The sequence below is a fragment of the Pangasianodon hypophthalmus genome, chromosome 9 (genome assembly GCF_027358585.1).
Source record: "Pangasianodon hypophthalmus isolate fPanHyp1 chromosome 9, fPanHyp1.pri, whole genome shotgun sequence".
In the NCBI taxonomy this organism is placed as follows: Eukaryota; Metazoa; Chordata; class Actinopteri; order Siluriformes; family Pangasiidae; genus Pangasianodon; species Pangasianodon hypophthalmus.
The window spans coordinates 444,851-465,040 of NC_069718.1; the positions used below are offsets into that span (position 1 = coordinate 444,851).

The 20,190-nt window shown below is 42.8% G+C and overlaps 1 protein-coding gene and 1 pseudogene across 1 annotated transcript; one reads left to right on the forward strand and one right to left on the reverse strand.

Annotated features, from left to right (window-relative positions):
• Positions 1-8,536: 8,536 nt before the first annotated feature.
• Positions 8,537-9,345, reverse strand: LOC128318839 (myosin-14-like; annotated as a pseudogene).
• A 3,937-nt stretch (positions 9,346-13,282) lies between these two features.
• On the forward strand, positions 13,283-19,550 carry LOC113525101 (zinc finger protein 658B-like). Its single transcript, XM_026911544.3, has 4 exons — positions 13,283-13,422; positions 14,009-14,070; positions 15,254-15,374; positions 17,339-19,550. The coding sequence occupies exons 2-4, from the start codon at positions 14,017-14,019 to the stop codon at positions 18,691-18,693; spliced, it is 1,530 nt and encodes a 509-aa protein (XP_026767345.3). The 5' UTR covers positions 13,283-13,422; positions 14,009-14,016; the 3' UTR covers positions 18,694-19,550.
• The last annotated feature ends 640 nt before the right edge of the window (positions 19,551-20,190 follow it).

The following is a 20,190-nucleotide window of genomic DNA, read 5'->3' on the forward strand; positions in this document are numbered from 1 at the left end:
AGGGGCCCAGCATCCATTCCTGGTGTGGACGGATCATAAAAATCTGGAGTACCTCCAACAAGCTAAGCGCCTGAACCCCCGCCAGGCCAGATGGGCACTATTTTTCATTTGATTTGCTTTCACTCTGTCATATCGTCCCGGAACTAAGAACAAAAATCCTGATGCTCTCTCAAGGCAGTTACATAACTCCAGTCAAGGGAGTGAAACCAAACCAGTCATCTCTCCATCCGGAATTGTGGCACCCATCCACTGGGGAATTGAGGCAGTGATCAAGCAGGCACTTCAGACTGACCCAGATCCCGGAACAGGCCCTGCAGGACTTCTATTCATACCCAAAGCTATAAGGTCCCAAGTGCTTCTATGGGGACACTCTTCGCACCTCACTGCTCACACTGGGTATCAAAGAACTTATGAGCTCCTCCACAGATGTTTCTGGTGGCCTGGTATGTCCAACGATGTGAAGGGGTTTGTGGCAAGCTGCTCCGTGTGTGTCCAGAGCAAGAATCAGCAACAAAAACCACAAGGTCTCCTGCACCCTCTTCCCATCCCGAATTGCCCTTGGTCCCATCTCTCACTGGACTTCATCACAGGCCTGCCCACCTCTAAAGGTACCAGTGTAATTTTAGTTGTTGTGGACAGGTTCTCTAAGGCCTGCCGTTTTATACCTCTGCCTAAATTACCAACAGCATTTGAGACGGCTGAACTGGTCATTGAGCATGTTTTTCGAGTTTTTGGTCTTCCCCAGGACATGGAATCTGATCGAGGTCCCCAGTTCTCCTCCCGTGTATGGCGTGCCTTTTTCAAGTTTATTGGGGCTACTGCCAGCCTCTCCTCTGGTTACCATCCCCATTCTAATGGGCAGACGGAAAGTATTAATCAGGAGCTCTCAGCTTCTGTGGGCGGAATATGCACACAACACTCTCCAGTCCACTGGCCTTTTCAGTGCCAGTTCGGATTCCAGCCCTTGAGTCTGTATTCTCCAATAGTCTAGTGGATCGGTGTTGGACTATCACGCCACAGACCCAGGTTCAATCCCCACATAGTGACATGAATTGACCGCAGAGTCGAATTAACTCGTCACAGTCTTCTTCATTTACACGGTGGACATGGACAAGGTATGTCAAAACCTTCCTGAACTTAGTTATTCTGACACCTGCATCTTTGCAGGCCATTTCCCTTGGATCAAGGAAAGGTGAGAGACAAGAGGATAGGGGGGACTTCTTGATGAACTTTTGTACAGTTAAAACCAAGCACTTCTTGCTAGTGTGTTTGAAGAGCAGGAGTGTTTTCTGTCCTATTGTCTTCAATGTGGACAAGTCCCTCAAAACTATTCCTGTAACAAAACCCAAGTTCACCGGTGAGGAGTCAACGTGACAAGCTTGATCTCCACCTCAACGTCCAGAAATTTATGAGGTGTTGTTGCTTCCTTCATGATGTCTTTTTTGATGAATCTGCACATCAGGCTCTTTAGCAGCTTGAACAGGTCTGTTGAAACAAATGGCACCTTGAGCTTATCAGTCTGGTAGCGTGCAAGAAATGGAGTCACTTCCTTGCTCACTGACAAGATGAAATTAAGTTTAGCGGCCATAAGTGGATCTTCAACAGCCTCCTGAACCACCTCAAAGGACTTTGTGCCTGGATTTGGACACCTCTTTTCCTTTACAGCATTGACATATGCAGCCATGTGTGGTAAAACTTCCAAAGCCCTTTCAAGTACAGGCAAATTTTCCAGCCATCTTGTCCTGCAAAACTTTAGTGATGTTGGGGAACCTGATCCTGCTATGTTGAAATAATCTTCTCTACGAGCTGGAGAATCCCTCAGAAGGTGGTGCATGGATTGCAATATGCTGCCAACTTTCCAGTCTGTCCCTTCCACTCCTTTCTGAAAGGCTCCGTGTGCAATATGGAGACCGCAGCTGCCAATATTGATAAGGTGTACATTATGAGTATCTTGGAAGGATTTGTCGACCTTTGAATAAAAAGACCATTTCACATTTGGTCCATCCATGAAGAGCTGAACCATGTTTTCTTTTGGCAGATTTTCAGTACTACTCTCATAGACTGATTTAAGGTCTAATGCAGTGGCGTGTCCCATGAATTTTGAGTCATAAAATCTTGTCACAACTTTGTCCCCATCCAATAAACGGACATGAAAGTCACATTGCTTTGATTGTGTTTTTCTGTTAAGGCTCTCATCAAAGAGAAGTACATAGTCCTCCCTATCAGAAGAGAGTTTTTTGCACAACAAGTGTTTGAAATGCGGAGCCAAACCATGCATGCGGACATGGACTTTGTTGCTCCAAAGGGAAGAGTCCTCGCAATTGCACTGTTGGAGAACATTGCAGAAAATAGCACACCTAAAAGTAAAGAAAAAAGAAAGAGATTGAAATCAAACACATTTTTATTTGTGTGGATGTGACTATGCATGTTTTCAAAGTACAGTCACCACAAAGTCAGATTTCAGCACCTACTTTGACTGTGAAATCATTTTGAAGCACATAAAATCATACAAATACAAATCTTTGCATACAAATCTGTGACTGCATTAAATCAAACATTGGCATTTGGTACTTTGCTGCACTTAACCTTGGAATCTCAAAATGATGTCATAGGTGAAAGTTCAAATCATTTCATTTACCTGTCCCTTCACTGGAATTGAAAGAGTAGTAAGACTCCATCATGTTCAAACACCACAGGACCTCAGCTTTTAATGTGTCCTCTCTGGGAACGCCTGTGATTATCGACTGTTTGGAGGATGTGGCGATGGTGGTGGCCGTTGCAGGTGTCAAGTCAAGTCAAGTGGAGTTTATTGTCATTTCAGCCATATACAAGTACATAGTGAAATGAAACAACGTTTCTCCAGGACCAAAGTGCTACATAAGACAACACAGAACAACACAGAGCTATGGGGACTACATAAATTACATAAATTAAACATAAAGTGCACAAGTGCATGCGGATGCACAAGACAGAACAAGACAGTACAATAACTACAACACCGACCAGTACGCAGTTCTGTTTGAAAGTGGCCAAGTGACAATAGTGCAAATAATACAGAGTTTGGTATAAATAGCTGAAGTAATGTAAACATATGGTATTGTATTATGTGTAAACATAATAGTAGCAGCAGCAGCATAAAACATGTGCAAAACGTGTAAAACATGTGCATGGAAGATGTTCAGTTGTGTGTATGTGTATATATGTATGTGTGTGTGTGTGTGTGTGTGTTCCTTCCTTCAGTCCAGTTCTAGGTGTTAAGGAGTCTGATGGCATGAGGGAAGAAACTGTTGCACAGTCTGGTTGTGAGGCCCGAATGCTTCGGTACCGTTTACCAGATGGCAGGAGGGTGAAGAGTGTGTGTGAGGGGTGTGTGAGAGGGGTGTGTGTGAGGGGTGTGTGGGGTCGTCCACAATGCTGGTGGCTTTGCGGATGCAGCGAGAGGTGTAAATGTCCGAGATGGAGGGAAGAGAGACCCCGATGATCTTCTCAGCTGTCCTCACTATCCGCTGCAGGGTCTTGCGATCTGAGACAGTGCAATTCCCATACCAGGCAGTGATGCAGCTGCACAGGATGCTCTCAATAGTCCCTCTGTAGAACATGGTGAGGATGGAGGGTGGGAGATGCACTTTGCTCAGCCTTCGCAGAAAGTACAGGCGCTGCTGGGCTTTCTTCGTTATGGAACTGGTGTTGAGCGACCAGGTGAGGTTCTCCGCCAGATGAACACCAAGAAACTTGGTGCTTTTGACGATCTCCACGGAGGAGCCGCCGATGTTCAGCGGAGAGTGGTCAGTCTGTGCTCTTCTGAAGTCAACAACCATCTCTTTAGTTTTGTCCACGTTCAGAGACAGGTTGTTGGCTCTGCACCAGTCCGTTAGCCGCTGCACCTCCTCTCTGTATGCTGACTCATCGTTCTTGCTGATGAGAACCACCACGGTCGTGTCATCGGCAAACTTGATGATGTGGTTCGAGCTGTGCATTGCTACACAGTCGTGAGTCAGCAGAGTGAACAGCAATGGACTGAGCACACAGCCCTGTGGGGCCCCAGTGCTCAGTGTGGTAGTGTTGGTGTTCCCAATCCGGACTGACTGAGGTCTCCCAGTCAGGAAATCCAGGATCCAGTTGCAGAGGGAGGTGTTCAGGCCCAGCAGGTTCAGCTTTCCGATCAGGTGCTGAGGAATGATTGTATTGAATGCTGAACTAAAGTCTATGAACAGCATTCTAACATAAGTGTCTTTATTGTCCAGGTGGGTGAGGGCCAGATGGAGGGCGGTGGTGATGGCGTCATCTGTTGAGCGGTTGGGGCGGTAAGCGAATTGCAGGGGGTCCAGTGAGGGAGGCAGCAGGGTCTTGACGTGCCTCATGACGAGCCTCTCGAAGCACTTCATGATGATGGGTGTAAGTGCAACGGGACGGTAGTCATTGAGGCAGGACACTGAAGACTTCTTTGGCACGGGGACGATGGTGGTGGCCTTGAAGCACGTCGGAACAACGGTGCTGCACAGGGAGGTGTTGAAGATGTCCGTGAAAACATCTGCCAACTGGTCTGCACATCCCCTGAGCACCCTTGCAGGAATGTTGTCTGGTCCAGCAGCCTTCCGCGGGTTGACTCTGTGTAGAGTCTTCCTCACGTCGGCCGTGGTTAGACACAGCACCTGGTCATTGGGAGAAGGGGTGGTCTTCCTCGCCGTCACGCCGTTCTGTGCCTCGAACCGAGCGTAGAAGTCGTTCAGCGCATCTGGGAGGGAGGCATCACTGTCACAGGCAGATGGTGGTGTCCTGTAGTTTGTGATGTTCTGGATGCCCTGCCACGTGCGCCGTGTGTCTGGGCGGTCTTGAAGTGGTTGTGGATTCTCTGAGCGTGTGTGCGCTTTGCTTCTGATGGCCCGGGACAGTTTGGCCCTCGCTGTTCTTAGGGCCACCTTGTCGCCTGCTCTGAAAGCGGAGTCCCGGGTCCTCAGTAGTGCACGCACCTCTGCAGTCATCCACGGCTTCTGGTTGGAGTGTGAGGTGATGGTCTTGGAGACAGTGACGTCATCAATGCACTTGCTAATATAGCTGGTCACTAATGTCGCGTATTCCTCCAAGTCAGTGAAGTCGCCGTCAGTTGCCGCTTCCCTGAACATGTGCCAGTCAGTGTGTTCAAAACAGTCCTGAAGAGCAGAGATGGCTTCTGCTGGCCAGGTTTTCACCTGCTTCAGAACCGGTTTGGAGCGTCTGACTAGCAGTCTATATGCTGGCATTAGCATAACAGAGATGTGGTCTGAGTATCCGAGGTGGGGGCGGGGCTCCGCCCGGTACGCGCCGGGGATGTTTGTGTAAACAAGGTCCAGCACGTTTTTCCCTCTCGTTGCAAAGTCCACATGCTGATGGAATTTAGGGAGCACTGACTTGAGATTTGCATGGTTGAAATCTCCGGCAACAATAAACAGTCCGTCAGGGTTTGAATTCTGTAGCTCGCTAATAACCCCATACAGTACACAGAGCGCCTCCTTAGCATTAGCACTGGGGGGAATGTAGACACCAATTATGAGGACGGTAGTGAATTCCCGTGGTAAATAAAAAGGTCTACATCTAACAGTCATAAACTCCACCAGCGACGAGCAGTAACTAGAGACTAGCACAGAGTTCTTGCACCATTCCGTGTTGATGTAGACACACAAGCCGCGCCGCGAGCCTTACTGCACAGAGCTGTGTTTCTGTCGGCACGAAACGAGGCTAGCCCGGCTAGCTGAATGGTGGCGTCCGGAACTCTGTCGCTGAGCCACGTCTCCGTGAAAACAAAGACGCAGCAGTCTCTAAACTCATGCCGTGTAGTTTGCTGGAGTCGGATGTAGTCCAGTTTATTATCCAGGGAGCAGACATTGGAGAGCAGGATGGACGGGAGAGCCGGCCGGCTAGGGTTTGTTTTTAGCCTAGCACGAACCCCCGCCCTCTTGCCGCGCATGGTGTAGGAGTACGTGGTGTAGGAGCTGATGTCACCAACCTTTCCACAAAGTTGACTAAAGTGGGTGCTGTAAGAAATAGACATATTGTAAGAAATAACACTGACTTATTGTAAGAACAACTGTTGTATGACACCTAAATATAACACAGCTTGGGCACAAGGACTTAAATACCACCTTTAAAAACACTCCATCCAGACCCATTTAACAGCTGATACAACTATTTCCTGTGGTGGTAAATAGTCATGTGTATCTATGTATTTATATATGCATCATAAACGAATTAGCTCATAGCCTACATATGTTAACACAATATTTGATTTATAATGGGTGACATACAATATCTTGGTAAGCCTACTGATACCACTGACAGGGCTGCAACAAACGATTATTTTGATAATCGATTAATCTAACGATTATTACAGCAATTGACTAATCGACTAATTGTATTTCACCAATTAATCAATCAGTAGGCTTTGTTCTATTACTCAGTTTTTACAATTGGATAAATATATGGAGTCACACATATTCTAACTAATAAATTAGGTAATCACTTCAGCTTTTGTAAACGTCAAACAATGATATTACTATTGTACAATTACTATTATTTTTTACAATACAAAAAAAATATATATTTGGCACACAAAATGAGATGACAGACAGACATCACATCTCCTTTTGTCAGACATATGGATATGGAACAAAATAAAGGTAAGTGATAAGACATTTTACTCTTGGATAAATTATTTAATCACAACATTAGCTCCCTTAAAAAAAACTTATAATGCTGTAATAATCAAAACAGTCCTGAGCTAGACTAAGCTTTAATCTGTGCAAACCAAACTGTCACTTTAATGAGTTGTCATGTAATGATTTATTTATTTTTGCATTCACTAATAAAGAGATTTTATCATTAGCTAGCTCCACACTGGAGAGCTGCTTAATAACAGAAAATCAAGTTGTAATTCTAACTGAAAGTGACACTGACACTGTTTTTTCATATTTAATACTGTAATGCTGCTTGCTTTAAATCAGTGCTTCTCAAACGTTTTATACCAAGTACCACCTCAGAAAACATTTGGCTCTCCAAGTACCACCATAATGACCAACATTAAAATACAGTAGTGTAGTAGGCCTAACTATTCAGCTGCAGCTCTGCACAGTTCAAAAACGAGGCAGTTTTATTCTTAATAAGAATATTTATTGTGGTCAGCCACTTTAACATTGTAAATACACAGTTTGAACATTATAACTGCACTGTGCTTACACACAGGTGAATAAAAAGCTTAAATAATGATTAAATTAAAATGTGTTGTACCTAAAAGTTAAATAAAAACTGTACTGTACTTAAATGTAAAAAAATATACTCAAATAAAGATTAAATTAAAATGTATTGTGTTTTAACATTAATTTATATTTAATTTAGTGATTTCACTACTGGCACTCGTACCACACTTTGAGAACCACTTCTTTAAATCAATCTATTGTATAAAGCGCTATATAAATGAACGTGACATGACTGGAGTGCCGATTGCAGAGCTGGTGCAAATTTATCCACATCACCATGATCACATGCAACTCAACAGCCTTCGTGACTAACATTTCACAGCGAGACATTGAAATAACAGCAAAAAACAACTAGCAGCTAACATTCAATCAACATTTCCATGTCAGTTGCAGGCTATGGTAGGACTTACCTGCTTTCGATTTCCGAAGTGCCGTCTCATGTGTAGATCCAGCTGCATGACTTGAAAGAGCCGCTTCTCCCATCCTATCCACTTTGATAGATTTACAACAGGCTCTGCACCTGGCCAAGTGATGGTCCTTTGGATCTCTGGCAAGCCATTCTTTGTAATCTTCTTTGGTGAGCCAAATATCTTGAAACTTGCATTTTCCAGGCATCACGTTTCAGCGGTTTCAGCTTATTTTTGCAGTGTTTCACAGTGTGTCTGAAACACACTGAAATCGTAGAGTTTCGCGCGAGCATGAAAGTCATGGCAACGTACAACACAAAGTACCTCACGTGGGAAACACTTAATGAAATGTGTAAATACGCTTAACTAACGTAAAACAAGCAAGCTAGTATGCATAGGCCACGAAGTGTTGGCGAAATAACACATTAGCGGACTGAGGGAATAATATGGAATTTTTTCCAGAAAACTTCTGGCACAAAATAAATTCAAGTACTTTCAAGGACCTGTATCTATGTATGTTTATTTTCAAAAACTTTCCAGGGCCTCAAAAAATTTTTTTCAGATTCACAAACTTTTAAGGATTTCAAGGACCTGTGGAAACCCTGTTTATTAATGCTTTTCACAGGAGTAGGTAGTCGGCTTTGACCTGCTCTGGCTGGCAGTCTAATAAACTCCAGACCTCAAGGCTGGATGTTATCCTCAGCAGGTATAACCTGTTTCTGGCGGTGACCTGGGGCATCATCTGAAGATGAAAGCCAATGTCCTGTAGGTAGGCATGGATGTCGTATCCCCCTCAGGACTTGGGGTGAGCTTATTAATGTTCTTTGCCAGTTTATCAAGGTCTCTAGGTGTTATCCCAGGGGTGATGCCTGGGTGCGCTCGGTGGCATGTTGTCCCCACAGCGCCGGCAGGATGTTCCTGGGCAAAAGTTCTGGAGGCCTTGCAGGGCAAGCCGTTCATCCTTCCTCCATAGGGAAGTTCTGGGATCCTGTTCTACTGGCTTGATATGTCCGGTGTAACTGAGTTTCAAGCTTTAGTTCTCGCCGTAGTTCATACGTGCACTTCAGCTCTTCTCTGACCATATTCAATTCATCCTTAGTTTGCTCGAGCTGTTGAGTCAGTACCTCAGTTTCTGCTCTGGCTGCTTCCAGATGACCCTCGAAAGCCTCGATTTTGGAATTCTTCCTTTTGAACTCGATCTTGGCCTCCTCCAGGAACACACTGGCATGTTGGAATTCCTGTTCCAGGTCTTGTCTGGCAGCCCTGGCCCGTTGTTCCCGTTGCTCAGCATCCACCTGCAAATCCTTCAAAGCCACTTGGAGCCTCTTTATTTCATCCTTGGCCTCCAGCTCCCCCCTGTCAGTTTCCTCCAGGCGCTGCTGAGTCTGTCTTGCATCCTGCTGGAATTCGTTTGTCTGCTACCGGCGTTCCTCAACTTCTTGTTCGAGCCGCATGGCCTTGATGTCGCTCAGCTTCAGTTGGGTGAGGAGGTTGTGAGCTAGGGAGTCGGTGATCTTGGCAAGCTCCTTATGGCTGTAGCTCTGACTGGGGTTGTGCGCCATGAGCTCTCTTATGCTGTCATCCAGCTGTCCTTGACTCTGGTGTCGTAGCTCATCGACCACCTTGGGTAGGAGACTGTCTGTCATGACGCAGAGCAACGCCTCCAACTCTTCCCGGTGGGCCACGAGGTTGACTGCCCAAGACGTCATGGTACTCTTTAATGGGACACTAGAACAGGAGACTGGCACCGACCTTTACAAAATTAGAAGCTTACTGCTTAGTGTGGACTACGTGTATGTTGGGAGTTAATCGTCAAAGAGGATTGTAAGTGGAGAGGGAAGGTAAAGGTGAGAAAAGACAATCAGTGTGACAAATGAAGGAAATCCCTGCTAGGTTTGACTTCGTACAACCTTGGGGTCAGTCAATCGAACCATTTATCACGAATAATTCGACGAGGGAGACACAAGACACTGACGATTACCTGCTGTATGTCTCATGGCTCAGTTTTAACCAGGCTGGGCCGGATTGTGCTAGTTACGCTGGTGGATGGTTTGCTTGGGTAAAGAGGGAGAGATAACACACATATCAGTTAATGATTTCCCATGAACAGTTGGCTAGGCCTATTGATGGTTCTCACAGGCTTGGCTTCCAACTAATTGGCAGTAAAGCATACAGCAGTGAATTGAGGTAGTAAGAAGAAACAGAGAGAGGAGATGCAAACAAAACAAAAGACCGAAAGAAAAATTCTATGGCTGGGACCTTTGGAAACAACTATTTCTTATCAGTTGCAGGTTGGTGTCAACGACTCATAGTGAAACTCTAGAGTGGTGGTATGTAGAGCACAAAAGAAAGAAGAAAGGAAAAAGAAAAAAGAAGAACGAGTGACAAGAGGAGGCCTTGGCTAACTGAAATGAGGAGAGAGTATCTCTGGTTTCAGTTAGACCCGTGGCAAGGTAGTGTTGTCTCCTAATGTAGGGCGCTAGGTGAGTCATTCCTAACCAGGTGGAACTTGCCAAGCAAGACACCCCTACTCTGATCACTTTCCTCCCACGCCACCGGGGAGGACCCAGGCCCACTATCTACCGTGTCCAACAGTATCTGCCACCTCAAGACCTCAGCACAAGGGACCACACACAAAATGCCGTAATCAGCACCCCCTCCTCAGAGGTGGTGGGCAGACCCAGCAAATTGGAGTGTCCAGTGGCTGGTGTCTATGGGTGGTGTTGATACCCTGGACCGGTGGCAGTGGCAGGAGGCCTGTCTCCCAGCAGGTGCGGTAGTGGTGATTCAGAGCCAGGCGGGTTAGCTGCCAAAAACTCACCAGAGGAAGCAATGACCACTTCAGAACCCCCAAGCTAGGGACAAGACACTGAGGTGTAGGGGAGGAAACAGAATCAGTAGGCGGTAGCCTGGTTAAAGGAAAAGAGAGAAAGCAGTAGAAGGGCAGTGCTAAAGATAATGACTGGATGGGGAAGAGGTAAAGTATTATGTGTGACCAAATTATAGTGAAGGAGGGACAGCGACAAGATAAGGAAGTAACCCATTCAATAATCAACAACTGAAGAGATGTGGGGTGTAGGTAGCCGAAAGAGTACTAAAGTATTATTCACTCTAATCTATTTTCCGGAATTATAGAACAGACAGGCATTCAAGTTGACACTGTCTTGCTCAGACTCTTAATATAAGGTGCCCGCATTCTCCACCAATATGTAAGGAATTTAGCTAATTTAGATGTCGACTTAGTTTGATCTTGCAATTATTATGGAAATAAGGGTCATTAATGTAAACAGTAATATTGATTATCCTGGGGGAATTTTATCCGAATAAGTTTATACCATTGAATGCTCATTTCATCCAGCGAAATGTTTGGTGAGGCGTCTTATTGACCCTGGCCAGTCATTACTATCGCGGCCTTCAACAGTAATAACTTCCGTTGAAGACAACCCTTATAGAGCACGGTACTAAGATCGGGCACCTTAGTAACTTAGATGGTGAGCAGAGAAACACAGCACAACATCACCTTAAACATAGACGAGACTTTATTACACTAAGCTACCATACGCATAGGCTAAACTACTACAGGCATATCCTAAACTACAACACACAACCAACACACACATACACATTCATACAGGTAGGAATATGGCATGAAAAGAACCAGTGATAATAATCAGAGAGTTGAGTTCTTAGACATGAGCATGAAAAGTCACTAGACCCTGACCTGACTGAACCATCAGTATATCAGCATTAATCGGTGAATTGGTTAAAAAGTTTTAAGGTTACTGCACCAGCTTAATGAAGTTGGGAGGTATCAATCCTTGTTTTGCTTGGGTGGTGAATGGAAGTATTTGGTGTTGGTCAGCAGGTTCTATTCGGACCGGAGTTGGAGGATCTCAGAGAAGTTATTGATCATTGCCAGAGAGGGAGGATGGAGTCTGGATGGCTGGGCGAAGGGTCGAGTCGAGCGATGTTCGTCGATGAAAGCCTTGGGATCATCTGGTGCGATCATCTGGTTCTCTTTCTGTTCCAGCTCAGTTCCAGCTCCAGCTCCAGCTCAGCTCCAGCTCGCTTACTTGCTTGGGCATGAGGTTTTTATGCTAGTTTGGATGAGCCGGCCTCCTAAGGTCTTCAATCAATCGCAGGTCGGCTTGGAGAGGATTGGAGAGCGACTTGCTAATTGACTGATTGGATAGCCCTCCAGCTAATTTGCAAGTGACCCCTCCCGGGTTGCCTCCTTCTCAATGTCCATTGTAATGTGGCCTTATTTACCTTTAATACTCATAATAACTGTGTGGTATGAGATACTGAGAATTGCACACCATCAACAGCTTCAGCACATGGAAACAAACATGCAGATACCAAACACGACATACATACGTGTCACCATTAGCTTCTGGATATAATGGTATGTTTACAGAGTGACACAGATCTAATATTATGTAATTTCATTAATAGTAGGGTTGCGTTATAATGTCGGTTTGAATACATGATTTCGGAGGTAGCGCCCGGCTTCCCACCATGTGAGAAGTTGCTGTAACTGAGTTGTAAGTTATCCTTAGACTCTTGCCCTCTTGTTTGATACAGCATGTGGTAGGGCATGTTCCCCATATGGACTTAATGCTCAACCCAGCGTCTACATTGACATAGGATAAGACAGAACACAAAGAAAGAAGAAACATTCTTAAAGTTGAGAAGTATTGGGTATGGAGTTCCCTTTTGCTGACTCAGTTCAGAACAAAGGTCATTCCAACTCAGCAGGATGTAGCATGGTGTGAATTGGGAGAAGCTCAACCAGACACTTAATCCAAACAAAAGGCCCCTTTTAAGGTTGGACAACTCAAGGTCAGCTCCACTGAGGGGTAATTTACACCCTTTTATTAGGGATCCTGCATTCCGATGACCATTAGCATCCCTTAATGTTTAACGAACGGTCGTTTAGCCTAGACAGGCTGGAGCCGTCTTAGGTCTGTTTGTTGCAAAGGAATGTTTTTCTTTGTCCTGTGTGTGGTTGGAGAGACAGTCAGTTTCTTCAGTTTGATGATCTCTGAGTTCCTACACACCTAATTATCGCTTGTTTTTCATTTCTAGAACATTTTACTCACTTGTTTATGTATTTTCAAAATTGTGAATTTTACCATTCAGTCTACGCTGTAGAAAGAAAATGTATTGTAGTTGGGCTGATTTCATCAGCACTCGATGTTGAGAGCCACTGTTTTAAAGCTATATTACGTTGATCAGATATTTGTATTCAAAACATTAGTAACTTTATATTATTTAAAGGAGAGAAATTACCTTTTATTTCACCTTGTTAATCACGTTTTACCATAAAGTAGTGAGTATACTGACCTGATCTTTATTAATTAATTAATTGAACTTTATTTTGACCATTTATATTGAGTGAATATTAAATAATAAAAAAGGATAATGTAGACTTCAGTACTGAACCACTTCACATGAATATACTAATCAAATTTTAAAATTATGTACATCTTCAGATGAGTCCAGCACAGGAATGTTTATTATGGACCGCTTTATCCAGCATCATGCATGCCTGATCCTGGGAATGCGCGCGCGCGCGAAAACGCACAGTGTTCTGCGCATGTTCAGTGGCCTGTAATGTTTTTTTTTTCCTTCGCCACACCTCCACAAGCGCCCACGTGGACGGCGGGAAAAATAATCGGATGACGTCATCTCACTTCGGCTCAAAGAGGTTTACAGCTCAGTCAGTGTTGAGCTTCACTCCTGCAGCTGCTTTTGTGCTCCACACCTGGAAACCCTGTCCACAGGTGAGTCAACTGCACACCGAGGCGCAGGTAATACAAGTAAAAGGGTCGTTCTTGTGACTTTTTGCGGTAGTTTTAATATCCTGCTTTAAAATCTGAGGTAAATTAGCCTGAATCTGAAGCTGCTCGGCTAACAGTTGGAGCCTGAATCCAAAATGGCTTCCTACTCACTATGTAGGTGCCCTAGATAGGGGCATATAATGATGGAGTCTACACCCTATGTAGTGCACTAAATATCCAATAGGGACAGCTTCAGCATTCAGCCTCGTGTATAAACTAACTGTACATTAATGTTCATTATAGTGAGTTAATTTCTTTTAAACTGTTCAGTTTAATTAGCTAATAGCTAAGGTAACATTTTCGTGATTAGTTAAACATTATTCCTGAGGTACTGAATGAATTTACTCTTTATCAGTGTTTGTACTCTGATTTACAGCTAAACTAACTGCTGAGATTCTTTGCAAACTAACTGTAATGTAAACATATCGGAGTCCTGTTCTATGAAACATTTTTTTTATAAACAATATTATCAGTTAAATTGTCTTTAATTCAGAGAAGCTCCTAAAGTTCTGTGATAATTTCTTTACAGGTCTTACAATGAAATCCAGACTGCATTCTTTCAGAAAGTCTCCTGAACCTGATGGCTCACAGGTAAAGCTCAGTGATGTTTATAACAGATTAATGTCATGTTCGCGGTCAAAAATAATTCATTTATTACATGATTAGTGCAGAATACAGCTTTTTGTTTAGTAGGTCAGTTTGGTTCTGTAATTTGTAATTTGTTGCAGTAATTTAAACATTGATCAGGTTTCTTGTTTAGTTGCATGCTATCATGTGTAGTTAGTTCCCAATATTGTGCAAAAAAAACCAAAACAAAATTGTATAAGTGTTAGGAATTTGAGATACACTACTTCAACTCCATCACTTTATCCTTTCAGTAAGTTAATTACAAAATCAAGACTGTTGGAATATATACATCAGCTAAATGCCTAAATACATAAAATTATGAATGACTATACCTTTTTCTCTTTGGTAAAACTTGTTGTGCTATATGCAAATGAAAATGGATGGGTTAAATGCAGAGCACAAATTCTGAGGATGGGTCACCATACTTAGCAACAAGTCACTTTGCTATCAAAAATGACCAATCAACAAAATTCAGTCAGCACTTTCACTTTGAACCAATAAAGTTAATTAATTTGTATTTCTTAAGAAGTGAGTCAGAAATAAATAAGGTAGCTAATTGTGAACATCTGATAATATAAATACTAATAAATGTACTGTCTAATAGTCCCTAGTCTTGAGTCCAGTCTTTTAAGTTAGCCATTTTTGAGTGCGGTTTAGTGTTTAGTGTTAGTTGTAACTTTTCTTTGCCTCTAAACAATCACGGAGTGATTGTAGTGTCTGCTTAATAAAATGGATGAACTTGGAGCTTCATTATAGTTTATAATATTTTGTGATTATTCCTCAATTTATAGTTATTTTATGAAAATTAGTAGCCTTAAACTTAAAGAATGCTAAGCATGTAAATACCTAATACTTTAACAATGCTGAACAGTACCAGTTTAACATAGTTTATCTGAAAAGGTTAATGCATCCTATGAAGAACATTATTCTGTTTAAACTGTTAGTAATTAGCTACCAAAAACATATTGGTACTGGCTATCGTGCTTGTGTAGAGAAAAGCGTAGGTAGCAGAAACTAGCTGTCTTTTCCAGTCATATTTTCCAGGTGTACAGTATGCTTGTTTTCATCATATAATTGCAACAATTATGTTTCATGCTCCTCTGATAAACAGCGATCATATAAACATTTGTAACCTTTATTTTTAAAGCATGGTGAGGATGTGCAGACCAACACTTCAGATGGAGGGATGTCAGGCTCTGTGGGACACGTCACCCCTGTGGACAAACATGATGGAGGACAGCTGAAGAATCTCAAATCCCATAAGTCTGGTAGGCACATAAACATGTTAACACCATGAACATGTTGTATTTGATGTATTTCTGGGTTTGTAAGCCCTTTCCCAGACCTTTATGCAGGAATTGAGTGGCAATTACAGTTTAAGCATGAAAACAATTCTCCAAAACTCTCCCAGATTGCCAGGCTCCTTACCCTATCATGGAAAGTAAGTGCTCTCCATGGAAACTCATTTCTACCATCTGTAGTTGCAACCAGTAAAAGAAAGCTTTGTTACATTGACTGTAACACTTCTGCTGCTGACCTGATATGTTTCTCAATCTGTTCTCAGCTGTTTTCACTCTTGACTAACAGGGCAAGGTACTTAAAATCCTCCACCAGGTGCAGGGTCTCTCCCCTCACCTATATGGAGCATCCCAGTCTTTCCCAGGAGGAACCCATGATTTCAGACTTAGAGGAGCTAATTTCATTTCAGCTGCTTTAGTCAGCAGAAAAATGTTCAACTGTCAGAATTAAGGATGAGAAAGTTAATAAGCATTCAGTGCCTAATGTACATATGTACACATGTCATCAGCGTAACAGTGGAAGCTAATACCATGTTTACGGATAATTTTGCCCAGAGGTAGCATATATAAAGAAAAGAGCAGAGAGTCTAAAACAGAACCTTGCGGGTCACCAAACTTTACCTTAGTATGTGTAGTGTAGTCACCATTTACGTTTACAAACTGATAACGATCAGTCAAATAAGACCTGAGCCAGGAAAGGGCTGTTCCCTTAATGCCTACTACATTTTCTAGTCTATTGAGGAGAATAGCATGATCAATGGTATCAAAAGCTGCACTAAGGTCAAGCAGCACAAGCAAGGAGACACAACCCTGATCAGAGGCCAGTAGTAGGTCATTTACCACTTTAACCAGTGCTGTCTCTGTGCTATGATGAGGCCTAAATCCTGACTGATACATTTCATGAATGTTATTCCTATGTAAGTATGAGCATAGCTGCTGTGCTACGACCTTTTCTAGGACCTTGGAGATAAAGGGGAGGTTTGATATTGGTCTATAGTTAGACAGCTGCCAGGGGTCAAGGTCAGTTTTTTTTAATCAAGGGCTTGATAACTGCTAATTTAAAAGATTTAGGTACATAGCCAATGCTAAGGAAAGAACTGATTATTTTTAGAAGAGATTTGATTGTTTCAGGAATTATCTGTTTGAAGAAACAAGTAGGTAAAGGATCTAGTACACAGGTTGATGATTTTGATGAAGAAATTAGTGAAATTAGTTCGGTCTCTCAAAGAGGATTAAAACATTCTAATCGTTGACCTGATATTTTTATATTATCTACCCCTCTGCTGTAGCCATCACTATTCAAGGTACCAACAAATAGCCTGCACCTATTTGTTGCAGTTTGGCTTGAGGAGCAAATCACTGTTGATGGAAGCATACTTCCATCACATTCTTTTCCATTAAAGTGTGTACAAGCATATTTTATTCACATTCAGTCTGGCAATTGTAAGCCTATTGTAATTGGCTACCTAATGTATATGTATGTGTAATCTTTATATAAAAGATTGCAATCTGGCTATCCACGCTTCTGTGCACACACACTCCTGAGCACTGGTTTTCCATAGAAAAGCACATTTTTATTGGTCTTGGAGTTTCTTAGTGTTTCTTGCTTATTTATCATAAATCACTCATAATTATTATAAGGCGGTTGCTAGAGGACATGTTTCATATAGAAAATGTTATTTACTGGCTGTGTAGCATTAAAAGTGATTGAATAAGTTCTCAGTCTATGAGCTGACTTGTAGATTGTAATCATTGTACTGTTCACCATCATAATTACCAGTGCATTAAAGCAGTGCTTACTTCTGTATTAAATAATTTTCTCAGTTAAAAATATCCTCTATTAAACCTCAAAAAAATATGTACACACTGAAACAGCCTTTAGCAATATTTCAGTAATTTTATTGTATTTTATGGTATTTTTTTTCTTTTCATAGAAAAGAAGCTGCATTATCGTTCACAGTGTGGGAAGAGCATCACTCGCAAGCATACGCTCCAACACCAGCGAATTCACACAGGAGAGAGGCCATATCACTGCGACCAGTGTGGGAAGAGTTTTGCCTACAGAAGTGTTCTCATAGCGCACCAGCGAATCCACACAGGAGAGAAGCCGTATGACTGTTCACTTTGTGGGAAGAGTTTTGCTAGTCGAAGTCATCTCAAACAACACCAGCGCATTCACACAGGAGAGAAGCCGTATGACTGTTCACATTGTGGGAAGAGTTTTGCTAGTCGAAGTCAACTCAAAGAACACCAGCGCATTCACACTGGAGAGAAGCCGTATGACTGTTCACATTGTGAGAAGAGTTTTGCTAGTCGACGTCAACTCAAACAACACCAGCGCATTCACACTGGAGAGAATCCGTATGACTGTTCACATTGTGGGAAGAGTTTTGCTGGGCATCGTTGTCTCAAAATACACCAGCGAATTCACACAGGAGAGCAGCTGTATGACTGTTCACAGTGTGGGAAGAGTTTTGCCTATAGAAGTGTTCTCATAGCGCACCAGCGAATCCACACAGGAGAGAAGCCGTATGACTGTTCACTTTGTGGGAAGAGTTTTGCTAGTCGAAGTCATCTCAAACAACACCAGCGCATTCACACAGGAGAGAAGCCGTATGACTGTTCACATTGTGGGAAGAGTTTTGCAAGTCGAAGTCAACTCAAACGACACCAGCGCATTCACACTGGAGAGAAGCCGTATGACTGTTCACATTGTGGGAAGAGTTTTGCAAGTCGAAGTCAACTCAAACAACACCAGCGCATTCACACTGGAGAGAAGCCGTATGACTGTGAACAGTGTGGGAAGAGTTTTGCTGGGCATCGTTGTCTCAAAAAACACCAGCGAATTCACACAGGAGAGAAGCCGTATCACTGTGAACAGTGTGGGATGAGTTTTACTGCCAACGGTTCCCTCAGAGTGCACCAGCGCATTCACACTGGAGAAAAGCCGTATCACTGCACACAGTGCGGGAAGAGTTTTACTTCCCAGAGTACTCTCAAACAACACCAGCGCATTCACACAGGAGAAAAGCCGTATCACTGCACACAGTGCGGGAAGAGTTTTATTCAAAGTTTTTCTCTAAAACTACATCAGCGCATTCACATAGGAGAAAAGCCGTATCACTGCACACAGTGCGGGAAGAGTTTTGCTACCCAGGGTAATCTCAAAATACATCAGCGCATTCACACAGGAGAAAAACCGTACCATTGCGACCAGTGCGAGAAGAGTTTTACTCAAAGTGGTTCTCTAAAACTACATCAGCGCATTCACACTGGAGAAAAGCCATAGTGTGGGGAGAGCTTTACTCAACAGAATCTCCAATCAGTGTGGAATGGGCTTTACTATTTTAAGTCGGTTTATGGCAGATAAGTGCACCAATATGGAGCCATCAGCAGGTGAAGTGAATTTGTCAAGTCAAGGAACGTAACCCTTGATCTGTATATATGATGCAGTTTTGTTTTGAGTTTTTAAAAAAATAGCTTTTAGTTTTGACTTTGTGCCCGTGAAATCAAAGTTGGTGCTTTATATTTTATGACAGAATTTTATCATTGATTTTTAAATGTCAAAGTATTACTTAATGTTTGTATAAAAACAATTTTTAGTAAGCCATGTAGCTACAACATTATACCAAGAAACGTGCCTGGATTAGGGCTACCGAGACCTACCTCTGGAGCCAGGCTTGGTGGTGATGTCTGCAGATGAGCATCTGGTGACCAGAACACCCATGTGCCTAGGTCAGCTAACCATTAAATAGTGAGGTGAGCCATTTTGCAGGCTCATCACATCCGTAATTAAGAGTAGGAGGTCACGTGCACTGCCAGTTGGGCAGCAGGTATGTGCTGGACAGTCCAGTGGACTAGACGCTTAGAAAGGAAACTGGCTTTGGGAATGCAGAAACGTGTATCAGATGCGCTTTGCACAAGGCAAGAAGAAAGCCTTTATGTCACAGAGATTACAATGAAATATTCATTACTTCACATATGGCAGCTTGGGAGGAAGTTGGGGTCAGAGCATAGGGTTAGCCACGATACAGGGCCTCCCTTAAACTGTACAACTTAACCACAAGTGTTTTTAAATGTTTACATTTTTATTAAACTACACAGCAGAAATATAACTACATACAAATAAAAACCTTATTAATGCAATGTTGTGTTCCAGTTGGGATCCAGCCATGAACTGCTGCTGCTCCTCCACTCAAATGGAGTGGAATTACCTACTTATTAGGAACTTATTAGGAGACAGTTACCCCCATTTTATTCAGTTCAATTCAATTTTATTTTTATAGCGCTTTTAACAATGGACATTGTCACAAAGCAGCTTTACAGAAATAAATGGATTCACAAAAATATAGTGTAAATATGTGAATTTATCCCTAATGAGGAAGCCAGAGGCGACGGTGGTGAGGAAAAACTCCCTGAGATGATATGAGGAAGAAACCTTGAGAGGAACCAGGCTCAAAAGGGAACCCATCCTCATCTGGGTGCAACGGATAGTGCGATTATAAATAAATCCCTTCTATTATTGTGTACTATGTGGACAAATAGTGCAAATGTGCAACCAGTAAATTCATCACAAGGAATAAATATATTATATACAAGGAAAAGTGTTCTGATAGCCAACGGTCAATCAAAAGAATTTCAAATGTAGGACTGGCGGTGTAAAAGTTAATGGTTTGCTGTATAAAAATCGAAAGGCTCTGTACCTGCTTGTGGTAAAATTGTGGTTAACTACCTACCTACACAATAACCATAGTTTCTATAAACCACCACAGGAAATACATGGCAG